The sequence below is a fragment of the Silurus aristotelis genome (assembly GCF_946808225.1).
Source record: "Silurus aristotelis genome assembly, chromosome: 19".
Lineage (NCBI taxonomy): Eukaryota > Metazoa > Chordata > Actinopteri > Siluriformes > Siluridae > Silurus > Silurus aristotelis.
Window position 1 is genome coordinate 22,603,143 of NC_139592.1, and position 18,322 is coordinate 22,621,464.

The 18,322-nt window shown below is 39.4% G+C and overlaps 1 protein-coding gene across 8 annotated transcripts in view; it reads right to left on the minus strand.

The window, feature by feature from the left end:
• Positions 1–13,076, minus strand: part of fndc7b (fibronectin type III domain containing 7b) — a 31,873-nt gene extending 18,797 nt beyond the window's left edge. For all 8 annotated transcript variants that reach the window (XM_083569544.1, XM_083569547.1, XM_083569545.1 and 5 more), the window contains exons 1-22: positions 12,882–13,076; positions 12,738–12,759; positions 11,626–11,892; positions 11,264–11,524; positions 9,280–9,543; positions 8,937–9,197; positions 7,831–8,091; positions 7,426–7,701; positions 7,066–7,326; positions 6,606–6,866; positions 5,985–6,248; positions 5,188–5,445; positions 4,748–5,008; positions 4,319–4,576; positions 3,862–4,119; positions 3,515–3,781; positions 2,472–2,732; positions 1,882–2,139; positions 1,256–1,516; positions 904–1,164; positions 493–756; positions 155–412 (exon numbers count right to left, since the gene is read on the minus strand). In XM_083569544.1, coding sequence (XP_083425670.1) covers positions 155–412; positions 493–756; positions 904–1,164; positions 1,256–1,516; positions 1,882–2,139; positions 2,472–2,732; positions 3,515–3,781; positions 3,862–4,119; positions 4,319–4,576; positions 4,748–5,008; positions 5,188–5,445; positions 5,985–6,248; positions 6,606–6,866; positions 7,066–7,326; positions 7,426–7,701; positions 7,831–8,091; positions 8,937–9,197; positions 9,280–9,543; positions 11,264–11,524; positions 11,626–11,892; positions 12,738–12,759; positions 12,882–12,959 — 5,341 coding nt within the window. In that variant the 5' untranslated portion in view covers positions 12,960–13,076. The remainder of the gene's footprint in view (positions 1–154; positions 413–492; positions 757–903; positions 1,165–1,255; positions 1,517–1,881; positions 2,140–2,471; positions 2,733–3,514; positions 3,782–3,861; positions 4,120–4,318; positions 4,577–4,747; positions 5,009–5,187; positions 5,446–5,984; positions 6,249–6,605; positions 6,867–7,065; positions 7,327–7,425; positions 7,702–7,830; positions 8,092–8,936; positions 9,198–9,279; positions 9,544–11,263; positions 11,525–11,625; positions 11,893–12,737; positions 12,760–12,881) is intronic.
• Between the last annotated feature and the right edge of the window lie 5,246 nt (positions 13,077–18,322).

The window sequence follows — 18,322 nt, forward strand, 5'->3', positions numbered from 1 at the left end:
TTTTTTTTTTTTTTCACAAATGCTACTTTGTTATACCAAAGTTTATTGTGTGTAGCCCTATCTTACAAAAAACAACAGCTCTAATCAATGTGATATGGCAAGTTTTAAATGATGTGGCTTTTCATGACTGCAAATTGGTATATGACATGATTACCTGAGGTCAGTTGGGTGCTGCTGTTTGTAGTGCTGTTGCAGAGCCCAGTGGAAGAGATTACAGTAACTGTGTATATGGAGTCACAGTCCAGCTTGACCAGACAGGTAGTGGTGTTGGATGTACAAGAAATTGAACCACCATCATTGCTCACCAGAGTAGCGGTGTAAAAGAGGGCACCAACACCACCAAGCCAAGTGAGGGTCGCCTGGCTTGTGCCACAACTAGTAGTAGCTACCAAACCGGATGGTGCACATGGAGCTGAGCACAAAACAAATGCACAAAATATTTAAAAACTGCTTTATTCTTAGAATGAAATGCCCCAATATTATGTTGCATACCTGTACGGATCTGCACTGGTGCACTGTACTGGCTGAGACAGTTGTTATCCTGTGCTGCAACCCGCACTGTGAGGAGCACACCACACTGGAGATGTTTTAATGTGATAAATGTTGCTGTGGTGTTGAAAGTGGAATTTGCTAAATTCTCCTGCTGAGAGAACAAGAAGTAGGTGACACCCGGCCGAGAGCTGGGGTCCCAGGTGAAGGTGATGTCGTTGGTGCCACACTGGGTAACTCCAACCAGGTTGGAAGGGGGGCAACCAGCTGAAGGAAAAGTGTGTTATTGTATTTAAAGTCATAGAATAGTATATAAACATGTACAGGCTTATAAGAGCATTTCAGATAGCTGGTATAGGCTGGATAAGCCTGGCAAAAGTTAGCCCTCATTGCGTTAATTGGTTAATTGTTTACCTGATCTTAGTAGCACAGGTGTGTTTGAGTCACTCCAGCAGGCTCCCTGTACAGATACAACTGTGATATTGTAGTTCTTTCCACAGTAGAGATCCAGAAATTGACAGCTGGTTCCATTTGTGGTGCAGTTGTGCCTAAAGCCTTCTGAGCTTGTCGCTATGGCAATGTACTTCTCAGCATTGATGGCAGCAATCCAACTGACAATGCCAACATTATTTTGACAGAGAAGGGATGCCTGGACTCCAGTGGGTGCACATGGACCTGATTCCAAAAGGGGAATAAGATACAGATACAGTACAAGCTTTGCTATAATCATAGTGGTGTTGGGAAGCCCATTCAGGTGTGTATGTACCTGCAGTAAAGTTGAAAGTACTACTTGGCCACCCAGTGCAAACATCTGAAAATGGAGTGACCACAAAGTTGTATGTCTGTGAGCAGTGTAGGTTGGGTATTTGGCAGTAGGTATTAGAGGTGCGACAGTATTTGACATCGCCATCACTTCCGAGGGCAGTGACGTCGTATCCTATGGCACCAAGACTAGGTGCCCAGTTCACAGACGCTGTGTTATTGCCACACTGCAGACTGACAGACACATTTTGAGGAGCACATGGGGCTGGAAAAGAAGAGTGGAAATAAGATTTAAAGAAAGTTCTTATGTGAAACCATAAATAAAGTTAGAGAAATTTTCTGCATTAATTTAAATAGATTTTTTAGCTGCTACTCCAATGTCTCAAGGAGCCCACATGTTTGTGTGCTATAGGGCTAGTTGTTAGCTGTTGGGAAAGTGGCAGCTCAGTGGTACAGTCAAAGTTTTGATCACAAGGTTGTGAGCTCAAATCGCAGCATCACCAAATTGCCACTACTAAGCCCTTGAGCAAGAACCTTAACCCCTTAATTGTTAAGTTGTATAAATTAATTAATTGTAAGTCACTTTGCATGTGCCTTAAATTAAAATGTGGTGCACTGGCATCTTATTACCGGTCTGCATCTGGGTCCTGGCTATGTTGCTACTGTTGCATTGCCCTGCCACAGCCAACAAACTGACATTGTACAGTCGTCCGCAAAGCAGAGAAGAGAATGTGCAATGTGTCAGGTTGGTGCTGCAAGAGTCGAATTGGTCCTGAGTTTGAATATGAGCAATGAAGTTCTCCCGGCCCAGGCTGTCATTCCAGCTTACCACCGCCATGCTCGTTCCACAAGTGTAGTTAGTACGAATTGCCGCAGGAGTACATGGAGCTGCAGGAACAACATGTTGAAATCACAATCATGATTTGCTATTTACTTGACTGGCATACATGTCATCCCTATAAGGATGGAATTATCAGTAGTATAACAGGATTTATCTGTTAGTAGTACCACTACCTCAGTAGTATCAGCTGTAAATATCAGTCGTATAATGTGGTCTTTTGGATAATTTTTCAGTAGAATTGCTTCTATTGCTTCTAGGTCATTATTATTAGTTGCCAGTGATATATCCTTTTAAGTAATATTTGCTGTATGCTCTATCAGAAATATCACCCATTCTTGTCCCTTTTGTTAGCAGTACATATCATTTATGTTGTCTTTACCTGTAATAATGTTGAGAGGGACACTAGGGGTGCTGTTACACAACATGCCATGAGAGGTGCCTTGCAGTGTGTACTTCTGTGCACACTGCAGTCCCTGAATGTTGCAGCTGTTATTAGCAGAGGTACAGCCTGCTGAATAACCAAGCACTGAGGTGGCAGTTACAGTAACATCCAGTACATCCGGTGACCCGGTCCATAGCACTAAGGCCTGATCGTTTATACAGCTGGAAGGGACAACCTGCAGAACAGGTGGGCAAGGGGCTGGTGGAAAAGACAGAGAGATGAAACCACAGGATTTGTGAGTTTAATAATGCAAATGTAAAAATTTAAATATAATTAAAAAAACATTTGCATCTTTTTAAGTTACATTTCAATGTCTGTTCCTCATTTAGTTAGGTTCTAGGTCTAACTCTTTTCTCAATACAAGGTTGTATCAAAAGGTTTCGAGACTAGTTTTGAAACACACCAACAGAGTGCAGCACTCAGTCACAGGGAGCACCGACCTTCATAAGTCAATGTGTCAAAATAAATTTTCCTGTGTACCTCAGGAACTGGTGCTATTCTGTCCATATGCATTACTAGGTCATGGGCCGCAAAAAAATGGATGCTCCATGACGACCCTGTCACCAAGTTCTCCTCACACGTAAGTTTCTTGTCGGAAACAACTTCTCACTTCTACACCCACCCTACTCGCCAGATTTGGCTCCTGCAGACTTCACCCTCTTCTGGAAAATGAATACCCAGCTCAAAGGTTGCCATTGTGACACCATTACGGAGATCCAGCACGAATCACAGAAGGTGCTTGACACTCTTTGAAAAGAAGACTTCCAGGACATATTCCAGAAGTGGCAGAAACACTGAAAGCGATTTAAGGGGGCTACTTTGAGGGTTATAGTGATAGATAAATAAGTACTTTCTTGTAAACAAAGCTATTCTCGAAGGTTTTTGATACCACCTCGAATATCTGCAGTCCCTGTTCGACTGTTTTTTCAAGTTTTCCCTTTTTTCCTTCCATCTTTCCCTTGGTCTGTCTCTTGACATACCTGTTCTTACTGTTGTTCTTCCCACGGGGCTGCTACTGCAGGTACCATCACTAGCAAATACACTCACATAATACAATGTTCCACATTGCAGATGTGTGAGTGAGCAGGTTGTGTTGGGAGAGCTACAGGAATCAGAGGGAACTGTCTGGTTCTGCAGGTAGGCTTGGGCAGTGTAGGCACTGGCACCAGCACTTGCTTGCCACGATACTTTTACAGCACCTGAGCCACATTGTACCTGAGCGCTCATGTTACTGGGGTCACAAGGTCCTGCAAAAGCCAGAATGTCAAGTAAATGCAATAAAATGCAGTATTTATACATTTCTTTTAGTCCCTGTGAGCTCACACACCTGTAGTAACAGTGACACTTGTGCTGGCAGAGCTGTTACAGTTGCTGTTAGCAAGGACTTGAACTGTGTAGGTCTTGGCACAAGACAAGCCACTGAATTCACAGGAAAGGGCAGAGGTGGAGCAAGAACGGGTGACACCATCTGGGCTGGTAAGGATACCAGTGTAGGAGAGGGCACCTACTGCCTGAGCCCATGCAGCATGCACTGTGTTACTGGCACATACCACATTGGCAGACACAGAGGCAGGAATGCATGGAGCTGCAAAGAGAAAGAGTGTGAACAGTGACAGGAAAGAAAGATCAGCTGGTGAGCCCTGTGTAAGTTGTTACTCTAGAAAAGACAATGTATTGACAAAATCTGTTATTTAGAGCTGATCTGCTTACCAATCAGATTCTAGATATAAACAACACTGGGCTACAAATATTTCTAATACATTTGAGGCTTGAAGGGTATTTACCTGCCTGGATGGTCTGACTTAGACTCTGCGGTCCAGTACACACTCTATTAGCAGCCAGGACGGTGAGTGAGTAGCTCAGACCACATTGTAACCCTGAAATGACACAATTTGTGGCGTCTGAGGTGCAGCCTCGCACCAGTCCGTTTATGGGGGTGAGGAGGGCGCTGTAGCTCAGAGCCAATGGGCTTGGGGTCCAGGACACACTCAGCGTGTTATCACAATTCAGGAAATTGGAAACAGTCACCGGAGCACAGGGACCTAAAGAATTAACTCATACTATTCAGTAAATGATCAACTCAAAAGTATTGAGGTTGATATGGAATTCTGTATCATTACTATTCTAGTATCAAACTAATTTTTTTAATAAAATTATACCATAATAATATATACCAGGACTATATGAGACAATGTGGAAGATGTAAAGTATACCTGTAGGCTGTGTGTATGTCTCACTCTCTGCACTCCAGCACATTCCATCACTGGCGATCAATTTGATTGCGTAATTCAGACCACACCGCAGATCCATGAACTGACACTGTGCAGAGCTGCTGTTACATAAGATTATGCTTCCATCTGCCCCTACAGCCCTGCCTGTGTAGGACATGCTAGCAGGGCTCGAGTCCCAGCTTAGTGTTACAATGTTAGTGATGCACTGAATTGTGCTGCGAATGTTAAATGGTGCACAAGGGCCTGTGTGGGAGAAAGCAGACCAAATGGAAAAAGTACAATTATAATTAGTAATGAACACTCAATGTAGTCAATAATATACTGAAGTATATAATTACATAAGTTATTAAGTATTTATTACAGTTACAGTGTTTTATAAACTATTCATTTATGACCATTCATTCAAGACTGCACAATCCCACCTGTTTGCAGTGTCGCACTTTGGCTCTGGATGCTGGAGCAAGTCTCATCAATGGCAACCACACTGACATTGTATACTTGGCCACATTGCAGATCGATCAGGCTGCAGGTGGTGGTGTTGGAGGAGCATGTTGACTGTTTACCTTGATTGCTCACGGCAATGACCCTGTAAGACTGAGCGCCAAGACTGGCTTGCCACATCACTGTGGTGCGGTTTGTACAGGTCCTCGCAACTGTTACGTTGGTTGGCGCACATGGTACTGAGGAGGTCAAAAGGTCACAAAGAACAGCATGTAAAGGATCAGTGCTTGATGTTTGAGGTTTGCTTTTCTTGAGCACTGGAGCTATTTTAGCTAGCAAAAAAGCACTGTGTATGTCGGCCAGCTTAAGCTTGTCAAACTGCATCCTTAAATCATATATACAGTGTCAGAACTTTTCACTACTGAACACTTCTAAAGACTTCTGAAGTTTTCTGACATTTTCTTCTAACCTTGTTATTTCTAACTTATATTCACCTACGCTACCTTTCCAAAAAGAGAAACACCACTAATAAAGGACGTGGCAGAGCACTAAACATACTTTTGGTACAATTATTTAACTGCTGTATTTGGGGAAAGTAATTCTACCTATAATTATAGAGAATACCATTATAAACCCCGATACAGTACATACAACATATATAATTAAAAACCTGGTTTTCTCAAATCACCATAGCATCACATCTAATGTTATTATTGTCCGAAATTTCGAATAGCTCATGTACAAAAAAAAAACACCTAACAGTCAAATGTTCACTGACCTCCTTTGAAGGTCACTGTCTGACTAAGCATGCTGAAACAGGTGCCATTGTAGGAGCTGACCTGGGCCACGTACGATTCACCACATGTTAGGGAGCTGAGGCTGCAATTGGGAAAAGTTGAGTTGCAGAACATCCTTCTCCCACTGCTGGCAGCAACCACACTGGCAGAGTATCCATTAGCGCCATACGTTGGGTCCCAGGTCAACTGGACAGCACCTGAGCTACATTCCAAAGAGGAATGGAAATTTTCGGGCCCACATGGAACTAACACAGAGGGACACAATGAGAAAGCCATTTACTCATCACACATTTATTCAAACATTTTTGTAGTTTCACCCAGAAACTTTTGTAGTTGAACCCAGAGTTTTTAGTGATCATACATAAGCAAACAGAATCAGAAAAAAATGGCTTTTTAAAAAAACAAAGCAGGTTCTGGTAAAGTATCTATTGGCAATAGGGTATAAAAAATGTAAACAGTATGGCCTAGAGTAGCCTATTCACCAAAAATCAGTTACCGATTAAAAATGAGATGGACAGAGAAGCCCACCTACTGTACCTACAAGCCACTGTAAAGTTTTGGTGAAAACTAGCACAAAACACAAACAGTTACTCTTAACTCACTCGAGTTTATGCTGATGGGTGAAGAAGTCTTGCTGCGGCAGATGTTATTGTGGTAGGTTATGCTGACATTATAGGCCTGGCCACATTTGAGGCTGGGAATCCAGCAACTGCTGTTTACAGTGCTGCAGTTCAGCTGGCCATCGCTTTGATCCACCATGCTGGCTGTGTAGGAGCCTGGAAATTGTGACTTTAACCAGCTGACCAGTGCTCGGTTCCCCTCACAATCTAGAGTGGCCTGCACCTGATTTGGAGGACAGGGGGCTGGAAGGAAAAACAAAAAACAAGGGATAAAGGACAGGTGGATTGTGTTCCTTTCATAGCACCAAGCACCTTTAGAACATGTTGAAAATGTCTAATGTCAGGAAAAAGTCATTTGCATACTATGTTAGATTTTGCACTCATGACAAAGCATAAACATACCAGTTTCTGGGGCTACAGTTAGAACCTAATCATAATGTACCTGTGTCCACAGTGATCTTGTTACTGACAGAGCTGTTGCACTTGTAGTTGGAGGAGATGATGGTGGCATTGTATGTTGTTCCACAGCGTAGTCCAGTTATCTGGCAATTTAGATTTGATGTACTGCAACTGTACTGCCCACCCAATGAGTCTGTCACTGAAGCAATGTAGAACAATGCTCCATTGGCCGTGCTCCATGTAAGGGTAATGGAGTCTGAACTGCAGTCATTGATGGGCAAGAGGGTCTGGGGCACACAGGGAGCTGAAGACGCACAAACGCATTTTTACACGGCCTGTACACATGGTGCTTATTTACAGTGTATATTTTTCCAGTAAGTGCACCAAGTGCACCATCACTTACCAGTATTTGTCTCCTGACCCAGTACTGTCTCACTATAGCAATCATCATTAAAAGCAGTAATCATCATTGTCAGACTTTCCCCACATGCAACGCCAGGGATTGCACAACTACTCTTATTTGAAACACAGCTGTAGTAGCTCACGTAGCTTGCATTTCCACGATTGCCTCTGCCCTCCACGATGAACTGTGACACTCCATCTGCTGCATCCCAAGAACTCATCAAAACATCTGACTTACAATTTGACACCGTGATCAAGTTTGAGGGTATACAAGGTGCTGAGGAGACCGAAGAAGAACTGTCAGATGATTTTGCTGCTTATGATTTAACATGCGTAACTGTGATGTAATTATATAGCAATGCATAAATGTCTTTATTTCAAAGATGGCTTTAGTTTGGGTAGTTACCTGTTCGGATGCTCACTGCCTGGCTGAGTGGACCACTGCAATCCCCATTTACGCCAAACACAGTAAAATTGTAGCTACGTCCACACACAGTATCAGTAAAGAAACAGGAAGTATCTGTGGTTATGCAAGCCTGTGAACCCCCAGTAGAGTCTATCATGTTTGCCTTGTAGAATATGGTATTGTTTGTTGGTGCCCATGAGAAGATGATTACATTGCTGATGCATTCACGGTATAGGTTCAGATTATCCGGTGGACATGGTACTGTAAGATCAAAAATAAATACCAATATGGTCAGTGGTTTTGATGAATTTTACAGCCTATTTGTTTTATGTTTCCAGCACACAAGTGGTTGGATGTTAGTGATGTACAGAGCCACATCACCAAATTGTATATTATGAGGTCTAAGATAAAATATCACTAACCACACCTATAAAAACTGTGAGAGAGTATGCATTGGATACACATTAATGCTTCCATATAGAATTAAAGATAGTCAAACAATATAAAAACTAGCAATCCCAGGAGTCTTGGACTACACCAATGCCTTTGATTTGATCTTGTCGCAGTGCATTGTAAGCCCAGCTCTTGTTGCTGTGAAAAAAAGATTGCATGTGTAAGATAGACTAAAAGACTGAAGCCAGAGCTGATCCTCCAGGGCTAATTCATTGTATTCATGTGCTGAGGGTGTGTTGTGATGCTTTTTTTGAGAGAAACAGGAGCAAACACTGAATAGTGGGTCTCACCAATACACAGACTATGTGATAGCACATGTTACACAATCTGGGATTGTTCTGTTGTGCTCTTAACAAAAGGAAGATTGTTGAGTAGGAGTCAAGAGTGTCCTATCTAGTTATTGCAAGGGCATCTCAAATATTCACCAACTCACATCTCTCACGCATGAAACTGAATTCAGTCAGCATCGATTTACTCTCAGACTAAATATTTTTTCTTGATTTCTAATGGATAACTCTTGACATATGTTGAATGTGTATAAAAGATTTTTGCCTCAATATTATAATAAATCCAAATTTCCAAAATGCTTTGTGTTGATCAACAGGAAAGACAAACAACAATGTGATCTAATAATTTTAGAGCGCCTCACTCACCTGTCTGGAAGAAGGCAGTAGCACTGCTTGCATTCTCACAGTTATTGGCAATGGCACTGACCCGCACCAGATAGTCTTTGCCACAACTCAAGTTGGCCAGCTGGCATGTTGTGCCAGTCGAGGTGCAGGACACAGTCCTACCCTTCTGATCAACGGCTATCACACGGTAAGACTCAGCACCAAACACAGCTCCCCACGATACCATGGCCGATGCGCTCACACAGCTGTAATCCGTCGAAACCGAACTGACTGCATTTAGAGCTAAGACAGACAAAAATACATGGACAGGTGGACTCACAAAACACAACTCCACTCTCACTATCATAGTAGGTAGCCCACTTACTGTTTGAGGTATAGTTCACTTGCTTTGGTTCTCCAGCATCCAGAAACATGTTTATAGAAGCGACTGTTATTATCTGCAGTTTGCACGGAATCAAATTCTGCACATCCAGGAATGTGGACGAGACGGTGGTGCTCAGTAACAGGGTACCTTGGGAATCTGTGACCGTCACCTTATAAAGGAGGACTTTGTCCACAGCCTGCCACTGGATATGCACGGCCTGGGTTGAGAGAGGCACTACTGTGACCACCACTGGTGGTGGAACCACTGAGAAATTACAAAGAAAATTTAAGGCCAGGTCATTTAGTGGTCATTGATGATTTCTTTGCTCCAACAATCATAGATACAATTAAGAGAATATGCAAAGATACCAGTTCTAAATGCAGTTTAAAAATCCTTAGATTTGGGCACAGCAGTGAAATACAAATTCATTCTTTACAAATTTTGAGAAGGTATCTGTTCATGACAGTTTTTAGTTACATTTATGGGCATTTATGAGTATGACTTTGGAATTGTCTTTAAGGATCCTTCCAGGTCACATTGTGCTACTTGTCTGGCTGGTATTAGCAGAAACAATTCTGAACAATTTTGAATAGGATTTGCATATGTTCTCAAATTATGAGCATTTATTAAGATCACTTGAAAACAGAGGTGGGAAGTGCAAATACTTCGTTACTGTACTTAAGTAGATTTTTTTGGTATCAGTACTTTACTCCACTATTTATTTTTCAGACAACTTTTTACTTTTACTCATTACGTTTTTACACAAATATCTGTACTTTTTACTTCTCACATTTTTAAAACCGGCTCGTTACTTTAGTTTTAATCCATTGATTTGGTGAAATATATATTTTATATATATATGAAATATATATTCAACCAATTTCCTGTTACTGCGCGTCTTTTTCAATCCACTGGTGTATAAAGTCTCTCACTATTTACGAAGATAAGATTCAGCAGGCAGAAGGCAGTAAGAAGTTTGGGGTTAATGTGGATGAGACAGAGGGAGTCAGTGATGTAAACATGACTGAGAACAGACACATTCATGATGATCATCATCTTTTCTCTGCTTGTGTTCTATATGTGGATCTTCAGCCTGGATACATTCATTAGGTAACAACAAACAACATTTTTTATTCGTTTTGTATTGTTATATATATATATATATATATATATATATATATATATATATATATTTGTCTGTCAAAATTAAAATGATTGTAAACGGCACTAGATGTTATTAACACGCTATCAATTCAGCGATCATTTCTGTTTTTACCATTTTTATAAAAAGTATAAATACATAAATATATAACTAAATATAAAAGAGGTGAAATTAAAACCTCCAGCAAAACATACACTTATTCACGACGTCCCTTCTTTACTTAGATATACAATAAATAAATAAACTCCACCGAAAAATAATTTTAATCAGTAAACTTTTGTTTTATTTTTGCACAAAGTCTCAAATTAAACACCAAATCCACCATGATTCACATAAAATACTTTTTACTTAAATACATGTCAGAGCCAAGACTTCTTTACTTTCACTTAAGTAAAAAGGTATAATCAGTACTTCAACTTTTACCTGAGTATTTTAAAACATAAGAATCTGTACTTCTACTTAAGTAATGGATGTGTGTACTTTTGCCACCTCTGCTTGAGAATGGTCTTAGAAAGTCTGCCAGGTTAGCTTATGTTAGCTATCTGGCTAATATTAGAAACAAAGTTTAGAAACGTATTTGAATATGACCAAAATCTTATTTTTTTGATTTATAAATTGTAATTGAAATCCTCTCAGAAAGGTTTTAAAGGTTTTTAAATAGGCTTCTGAGAGTTCTGGAGACTTCTGGAGTTCTGCCCATATTACCAGATATTGTTTTTAAGACACACAAACTACATAAATGAAGGTTTTATTATTTTACCGTATATCATTAGACATTTGCAAGATTTTTGAACCGAGAAGCGTAAGGTATGGATCACTTACGAGTGGTGACAGTGCGCACTCTGCTCCTGGCACCCAGGCCGGCCGAGTTGGAGGTGAAAACATAGCAGTCATATGAGGTGGTGGGTCGTAGATTTTGGATAACTGCGCTGGTGCTTGTGAAGGAGAGATTGTAGCGCTCGTTCGTTATTGAGGAGTTCACCAAGACGAAGTACTGATCTGCAGAGGACACCCGGTCCCACTCTAATGTGAAGGCTGTACTCGATATTGCTCGTGAGGTGATTATCTGAGAAGTGTCCGGTACTGACCGAGAAAAAGAAAACAAAACCGGATCAAGGTATAATTAAACGTCATAGCTTATTACTAATAATGTACTATTTTTATACTATACATACTCAACGGACCTGTTTTTGCTGTTTTTGTAACTGAACACGCAACACTGAAAAAGCGGAATACTTTAAGGACCACGGTGTACACAGTGCCCGGTTTCAGGCCGAAGACTTCTTTCTGTGAAGTTGAGGCTGAAACTGAGACCACCACAGGTGCCACACCGGTCATGTTCACCACACGCAGGTCCAAGATGTAGTTGGTGGCCTCTGAGTAGGTGCTCCATTGCACAAGCAGTGACGAGGCCGATGGGGAAGAGATGGATGTGATGGCGATGCTGCAGCCTGCGTTCAAGAAATATATAGTAATAATAACAGCTAAGCAACTAACACTAAATATTCAAAATATTTCAGTATGCGCAATCCAATGCTGTATATTCCAATATTACCAGCATTATTTAGCGAAGAGGGCATGTGGGCAGACTTGGCACATAGATATTTAAAATTTTTCAGTGAATTGCCAAATAAATTCTCTAATCGAAAATGACTCCATCGTAACTTAAAATGTCATAAGTAGAGACATGGAATAACCTACCCAGGGAGTCTTAAAGAATGGTAAACAGTTCGGGGTAGTATAGTGTAATTTCTTAATATTATCATAAGAAAGTAAGAAATTGAGCAAAATAGTATATGTATATGTATTTGACAGTGGGCACCGACACAACTGACTCAAAGCTTAAAACTTAAACTAGAAAGGCATCTCACAAGGAGGGGATATGCGTACAACCTGGCAACATATAAAAAAATAAAAATGCCGCACGAAAATGTGTATATTCATACAATTTCTTTGTAGTGCTATTGTCAACGAAAGATCGCAAAATTGTATGTAGTATCATTGTAACTCAGGGTCTAACTGTATTTTATATATATATATATATATATATATATATATATATATATATATATATATATATATATATATATATATATGTATATATATGGGAAAATAAATACATAACAATCACATGAACACATATAAACATTTAATACCAGTATTTGAACTAAATGATTTACAGAATTCAAATGTACTAATAACTTTTACATTCAACTTTTTAATAGACTTTTTTACTTTCGTACAATTACAGTGTATATGAAACAAAATAGTGACATTTTTGGAAGAGTTCACCTACCTTGTGTCTGAGTGTTTCTAATCTATGAAAGACAGAAAGAAACAAAGAATAGATTTCTATACATAATCAACATGTATTTCTTATATTTCTTTTAAAATATTTGTATTTTTTCACTCTTTAAATTGTGTCAGAAATTGCAGTTACCTGGGCCAGAGCGATGAAAATGAAAAATCCTAATTCTCTCAATGTTCCCATCTTTGACTTCGACGCTGTGATTTCCATCAGCTCTAAACGAGCTAGTTCAATACAAAGAGTGCTCTGGATTCTTTTGAGGCAGCAAAGTTACACCTATAACGTGACGGCCAATCAGGAATCAGGGTCGTCACTCCCAATGATGCCCTGGGGTATACATCATATCATGGGAAGGTAGAAAGAGAGACTCACCGAGGGTTGGGTAGAAAGGAAGGATATTGAGAGCAGAAAATACATCTTAATGGTATAACACTGCCTTATTTATTTATTTATTTATTTATTTATTTTAATAGTGTAGGTGTTACGTTTCTCACAGTGTGGTGATGGCATGGGTTTGGTTAAGGATATCTGAAAAGTGATGCTTTCCTTGCCGAAAGGTACAACACTAGGTGAATCCTATGAGGTTAATAATTTTTCAGGAATTCGTTTCCTCAAAATCTGTATCTATTTCTGCATAATGAAACATCAAAGGTTTTTGAGCGGTAACTATCTTTGAAAGAATGCAAATCCCACCGAAGCTTCGGGAAAATCCCTGTCTTGCTTAAAGGGCAGGTTTCAGGGTTTGTTTATAAGGAAATAAAGCTGATCTGGGGGCATTAAATGGAGCTTTTCCCACTATTCACTATTCCGATTCCACACTAAAATTAAAATGCTCTAAATAATCCAACTTGTTTCCCTATGAACTTCGGTAGCTTGTTATTAGAGGAATTAACAAGACAGAAATCATCATCATGTAAAATTAGTAAAAATGTAAATAAAGCAGCTGTCAAGTTAAGTCCTGTTAATTTACATGAAACAAATATGGGTGGATGTGGTGTTGCTGTATAATGCGGTTGAGTAGAAATCCAGGATGTTACTGGAAGAGCAAACACACTGTTGTCTGGATTACATACGGCAAATAAGTGCAGTAAATATATCACTTAATAGCACTTAATGAACTGAATTCATTTTCTCTGAAAAGAAAGTAATATGGGTGGACTGAGTTGCAAAATTTTAGCCATGAATCCACAGCTGTCTCCATTTCCTTTGTCTTTTTTTGTGTTGTGAAACCATAAGACCTTGGGACAAAGTGCAAATCGATATTACACAATGTATGGCTGTCCAGTTAAGGAAATAAATTTCTCAAAAAGAACATGCATCTGCAGATTGGGTAGCTCGGTGTTTTTTTTTATGGGCCACGTGAATGTAAAACTTTAAATAAAAAAATAGAGGATTCGTGTCATTGCCAGTGGACATGGAAGTGGATATGGACACGCTATTAAACAAACAATGAGAAAGAAAAGTCCTGTGAAATCTTCCTAAAATGACAAACACTTGGAATATGGAAAAAAGGTTTGAGAAACAAGCAATGTCTAATGTATGTTGTATTGAGTAACGTTAATATCACTGAGCCTAAGGTTAGGTAGCTAGAAAATTAGAAAGCTAGCATGGTCAAAAACTAGCATAACATATGCTACAGTATTAACATAATAGCAAAGCATGAAAAATACAGCATAATAATAATGTTCTTTTTGTTGTCCATTCTTTATTTTGTGCACAATATATGGCCAACAAAATGATAACGGTCTGAACCGTTTCCTTTTTAAGCTACAAGTGCAACTTGACTCAACGTCCTTCAAGACACAAAGAAGACCCAAAATATTGTGTATTTTAGCTGCAAGTCTCATTTTATTGCACATTCTTCAGGTCATGGCCTATGTGTGCTTCAGTGTGTATTTCTTAAAATACTACAAAGCACTTCTAGTATGACTGTCACATCTTCTAACATGCTACAATCATCACGCTCCTTGAGATCTCAAAACTCCGGACTTCTAGTGGTTCCTAGAATAGCAAAGTCCACTAAAGGTGGTAGAACATTCTCACATTTAGCTCCAAAACTTTGGAATAGTCTTCCTGACAGTGTTCAGGGCTCAGACACACTCTCCCAGTTTAAGTGCAGATTAAAGACGTATCTTTTTAGCGAGTCCTACACATAACATACGTCACATATCATAACCTTGTGCTTTAGAACATCTGATCACATGCACATTATCAATGTGTTCTTGTTAATATCATGAACAGCAGCTACGCTAATTCCTCTTCTTTGCTTCTCTTTCTCCACCCATCCCGAGGCATCCTGAGGTTGCTCCATCCCCAGTCACGTCCCACCTCATGAAGATTGTGGACCTTTAAAGAAGTAGATGCACACAAACATCCTGAACCATCTAGAGACGTACCAGTGCCAATTAGATTCCACTTTATATGGAGTCTGGACACTGGACCTCCTGGAGTGTTTAACGGCTCTGGCATGGAGAAGCTGGTGTTGGATCTGTGATGATCACAAATGTTTAGCTATTTTATGAGTTGCTCAGTAGCTCCTGGTTTTATAACCACAAATGACTGTAGAAGACTGTAGAAAGGACATTACTCATAATCTTACATTCCGGTGCTCATGTTAGTTCTCACTCTCCAGTGTTCTGTATTGTTTAAAGACTATTATCACACTCTTGATGTCACCCAAATGAGGATGGGTTCCCCTTTTGAGTCTGGTTCTTTTCAAGGTTTCTTCCTCATAACATCTGAGGGAGTTTTTCCTTGCCACAGTCACCATGGTGCTCATCAGGGATAAATACAAATAGTTCACCTTAACTGTTAAATTCTGTAAAGCTGCTTTGAGGCAATATCTGTTGTGAAAAACGCAATAGAAATAAACTTGACCTGACTTAATATGGCACATGTCATTAACGTCACATATCATGTTTAATGTCATAAAAACAATCATGGCTGACACGTACTCCAACTCCCAGCAGCCACCAGCTTTCTCTCATTTTTAATCACCGGATTTTAAATGCTGTTTGCCTATTTTGGATTATGTGTGTTTTGTTTTCCATTTTATAAGTGCCTTAGTTTCAGTTCCTCTTTGCGAGTATTGTGGTCTTGACATTAGTACGCCGCTTTGTTGCTTTCTGTATCTTTTCCGTTTTCTTTACTCTGCCTGTTTCCCTGATTTGGACTTTGCTTGCCTTGGATATCTCCGTTTTGCTCCAGATTGACCATTGACTCGAGCCAGTTTGGATTCTCTGCTGTGTCCGTATATGGGTTCTATCACTTTGCACATGTTCCAATACTTTTGAATATCCCGGAGTATCTTCGGAGTGTTTGCATCCTACCCCTGTGTGTTAGATTTGTGAAAGCTATTACAGTATTACTAGCAATACTGTTCAACTAGAACTAGAAGTAAAAATTAGCGTACATTTTTGTCAGGAGATAACATGCTCAAATGACATGATATAGTTATGATATAAGGGCAAAAATTGATATAATATTTACAATATCTAACTTTTATGTTCCGAAAAAAGGTGGCTATATTTTCCCTATTTATCCTTAGTACAAAGAGATATCCTTTCGCATTTTCGGCACTGCGTGACTGTTTAATCAGATGAAAAGGCCTTTTTATGGTTTAGTGATAAAAGGGCTCCATACTCCTCGTTCGTAACAGTGAAACAGAGAAACCAAGTCAATAGGAAAGGGGATATGGAAACTCTATATAACCACATATAGAGGAGGTGACTTCCTTTTAGAAAGGTTTTTCATTTCAAGCACTTTCAAGAGTCTTGACATGATGAAATTTTAAATTGTACTGTATATAAAACAAAACCACACATTTTCTAAATTCTGGTTAGTTAACCAAGTAAAAAGTAAGAAAACTTCCCTTTAGGTTGTAAGGGCAGTCCCTGACACAACAATGTCATGATTTCTTTACTAGGTTTAAAAGGATTATAATTTAGGGTTCTTGTATTGTTCATACAATACTTACTTCACACAATGCTTTTACACAACACTTGGCAAAGTTTCTGTGATATATACCGCTTTAGTCAGCACTTTATCTACAAATCCATTGAGGTAGGAAAAATGCAGAGGAAGATTGTTCCCTTAGCGCCTTACATTTCACCAAAATACTTACAATTTCCTTGACAGTTTATCCTGTGGTTCTTCTGGTTGCTTCCCTGCAAATCTGTGCTCTGTAAACGATCTGTTTTCAGCAATTTAAGCTTCTTTTCATTTACTGTATCTTCAAAAGGCCAAAAACCACCAAAGCCACCACTTCCTACAACACTAATGTAACAAAACATGAGGACACGAGGACAGACACGAGGACTGAAGAATACAATACAGGTTAACAGTCTTTAATATACCCGAAGCAGGCAAATCGAAAACTGCAAACAAACCTAGGGTCAAAAATGGAATCAGATCATCTGTAAACAAGACAAACAGAAATCAGAAATATGATGGTATTAAAAGGTGGATAATTGAACACATACTTTACAGTTTCACAATAAATCAAGTTGTGTGTGGTTGTGTGCATAATTGAGCAAACCTGAGCTCAACTCTGAGAATGAGGATCCTGTAATATGTGGACCCTAAATCAGAACTTCTGGCCAGGTATACGTCCTTTTAGATATGTCTCTTTCACATAAAAAACTGCAGCATTAATTAATGATTTACTGAGGACACAAAACTGAACTCCGGACATTCATTTTCCCTGCTGTAGACAGGTTCTCAGACCATTTATGTAAGAAGTAGGCCTTTAATATTGTTTACTGATCTTTGATTTATTTAGCAAATTTATATATATTAAACGGTAGCCTACAACTTCAACGCAATACAAGAAGATGAGGAATAGATACTGTAGGAGTTACAAGTACTACAAATATTTAGGCTTGGTAATGCTTTTTAATGCATCCCATTTTCCAGGTTTTTGTTAATAAAAATCTTACATTTTCTTTAATAAAAAAAAAATCCCTCAAATATCACATACGTACATAAGTATTCAAACCCTTTGCAACAACTCAGATGCTACTCTCTTGATCATTGCTGAGATGTTTCTACACCTTGATAAGAGTCCACCAGTTGAAAGGCGATGGTGGTGAGGAAATTCATTTTAGTGTTAAAATCAGATTAAATTCACCACTTGACTACATGGCCACTCATGTATTATGTTGGAGCTGTATTTCAAAAGGAGCTCACTCTGGAGTGCCTCCTTCATTGGTGTTAACCACATTGCATATAGATGGTGTTAACACCTGGAGCTTGAAGCACAATTTTAAATATTGAATTTAATATCAAAACGGTTTCAAGTTCCTTTATTCAGAGGTTGTTTGCTGGTGCTCCAGAATTTCATTCATTCATGCCAATAAGATGCCAGACCATTAATTCACAAACACTAATTCACACACACTCATTCACCCATGAGGTGATTTAGAGTATCCTCTCAACCTATGCATGTTTCTGAGAGCTGGAAAGAAACCAGAAAACTTAGAGGAAATGAGAAAACCCAAAGGAAACCCCCATGAACACAGGAAGAACCTATGAAATGGCACATAGATGGTGAGCTGAATGCTAAAGACTGAAAA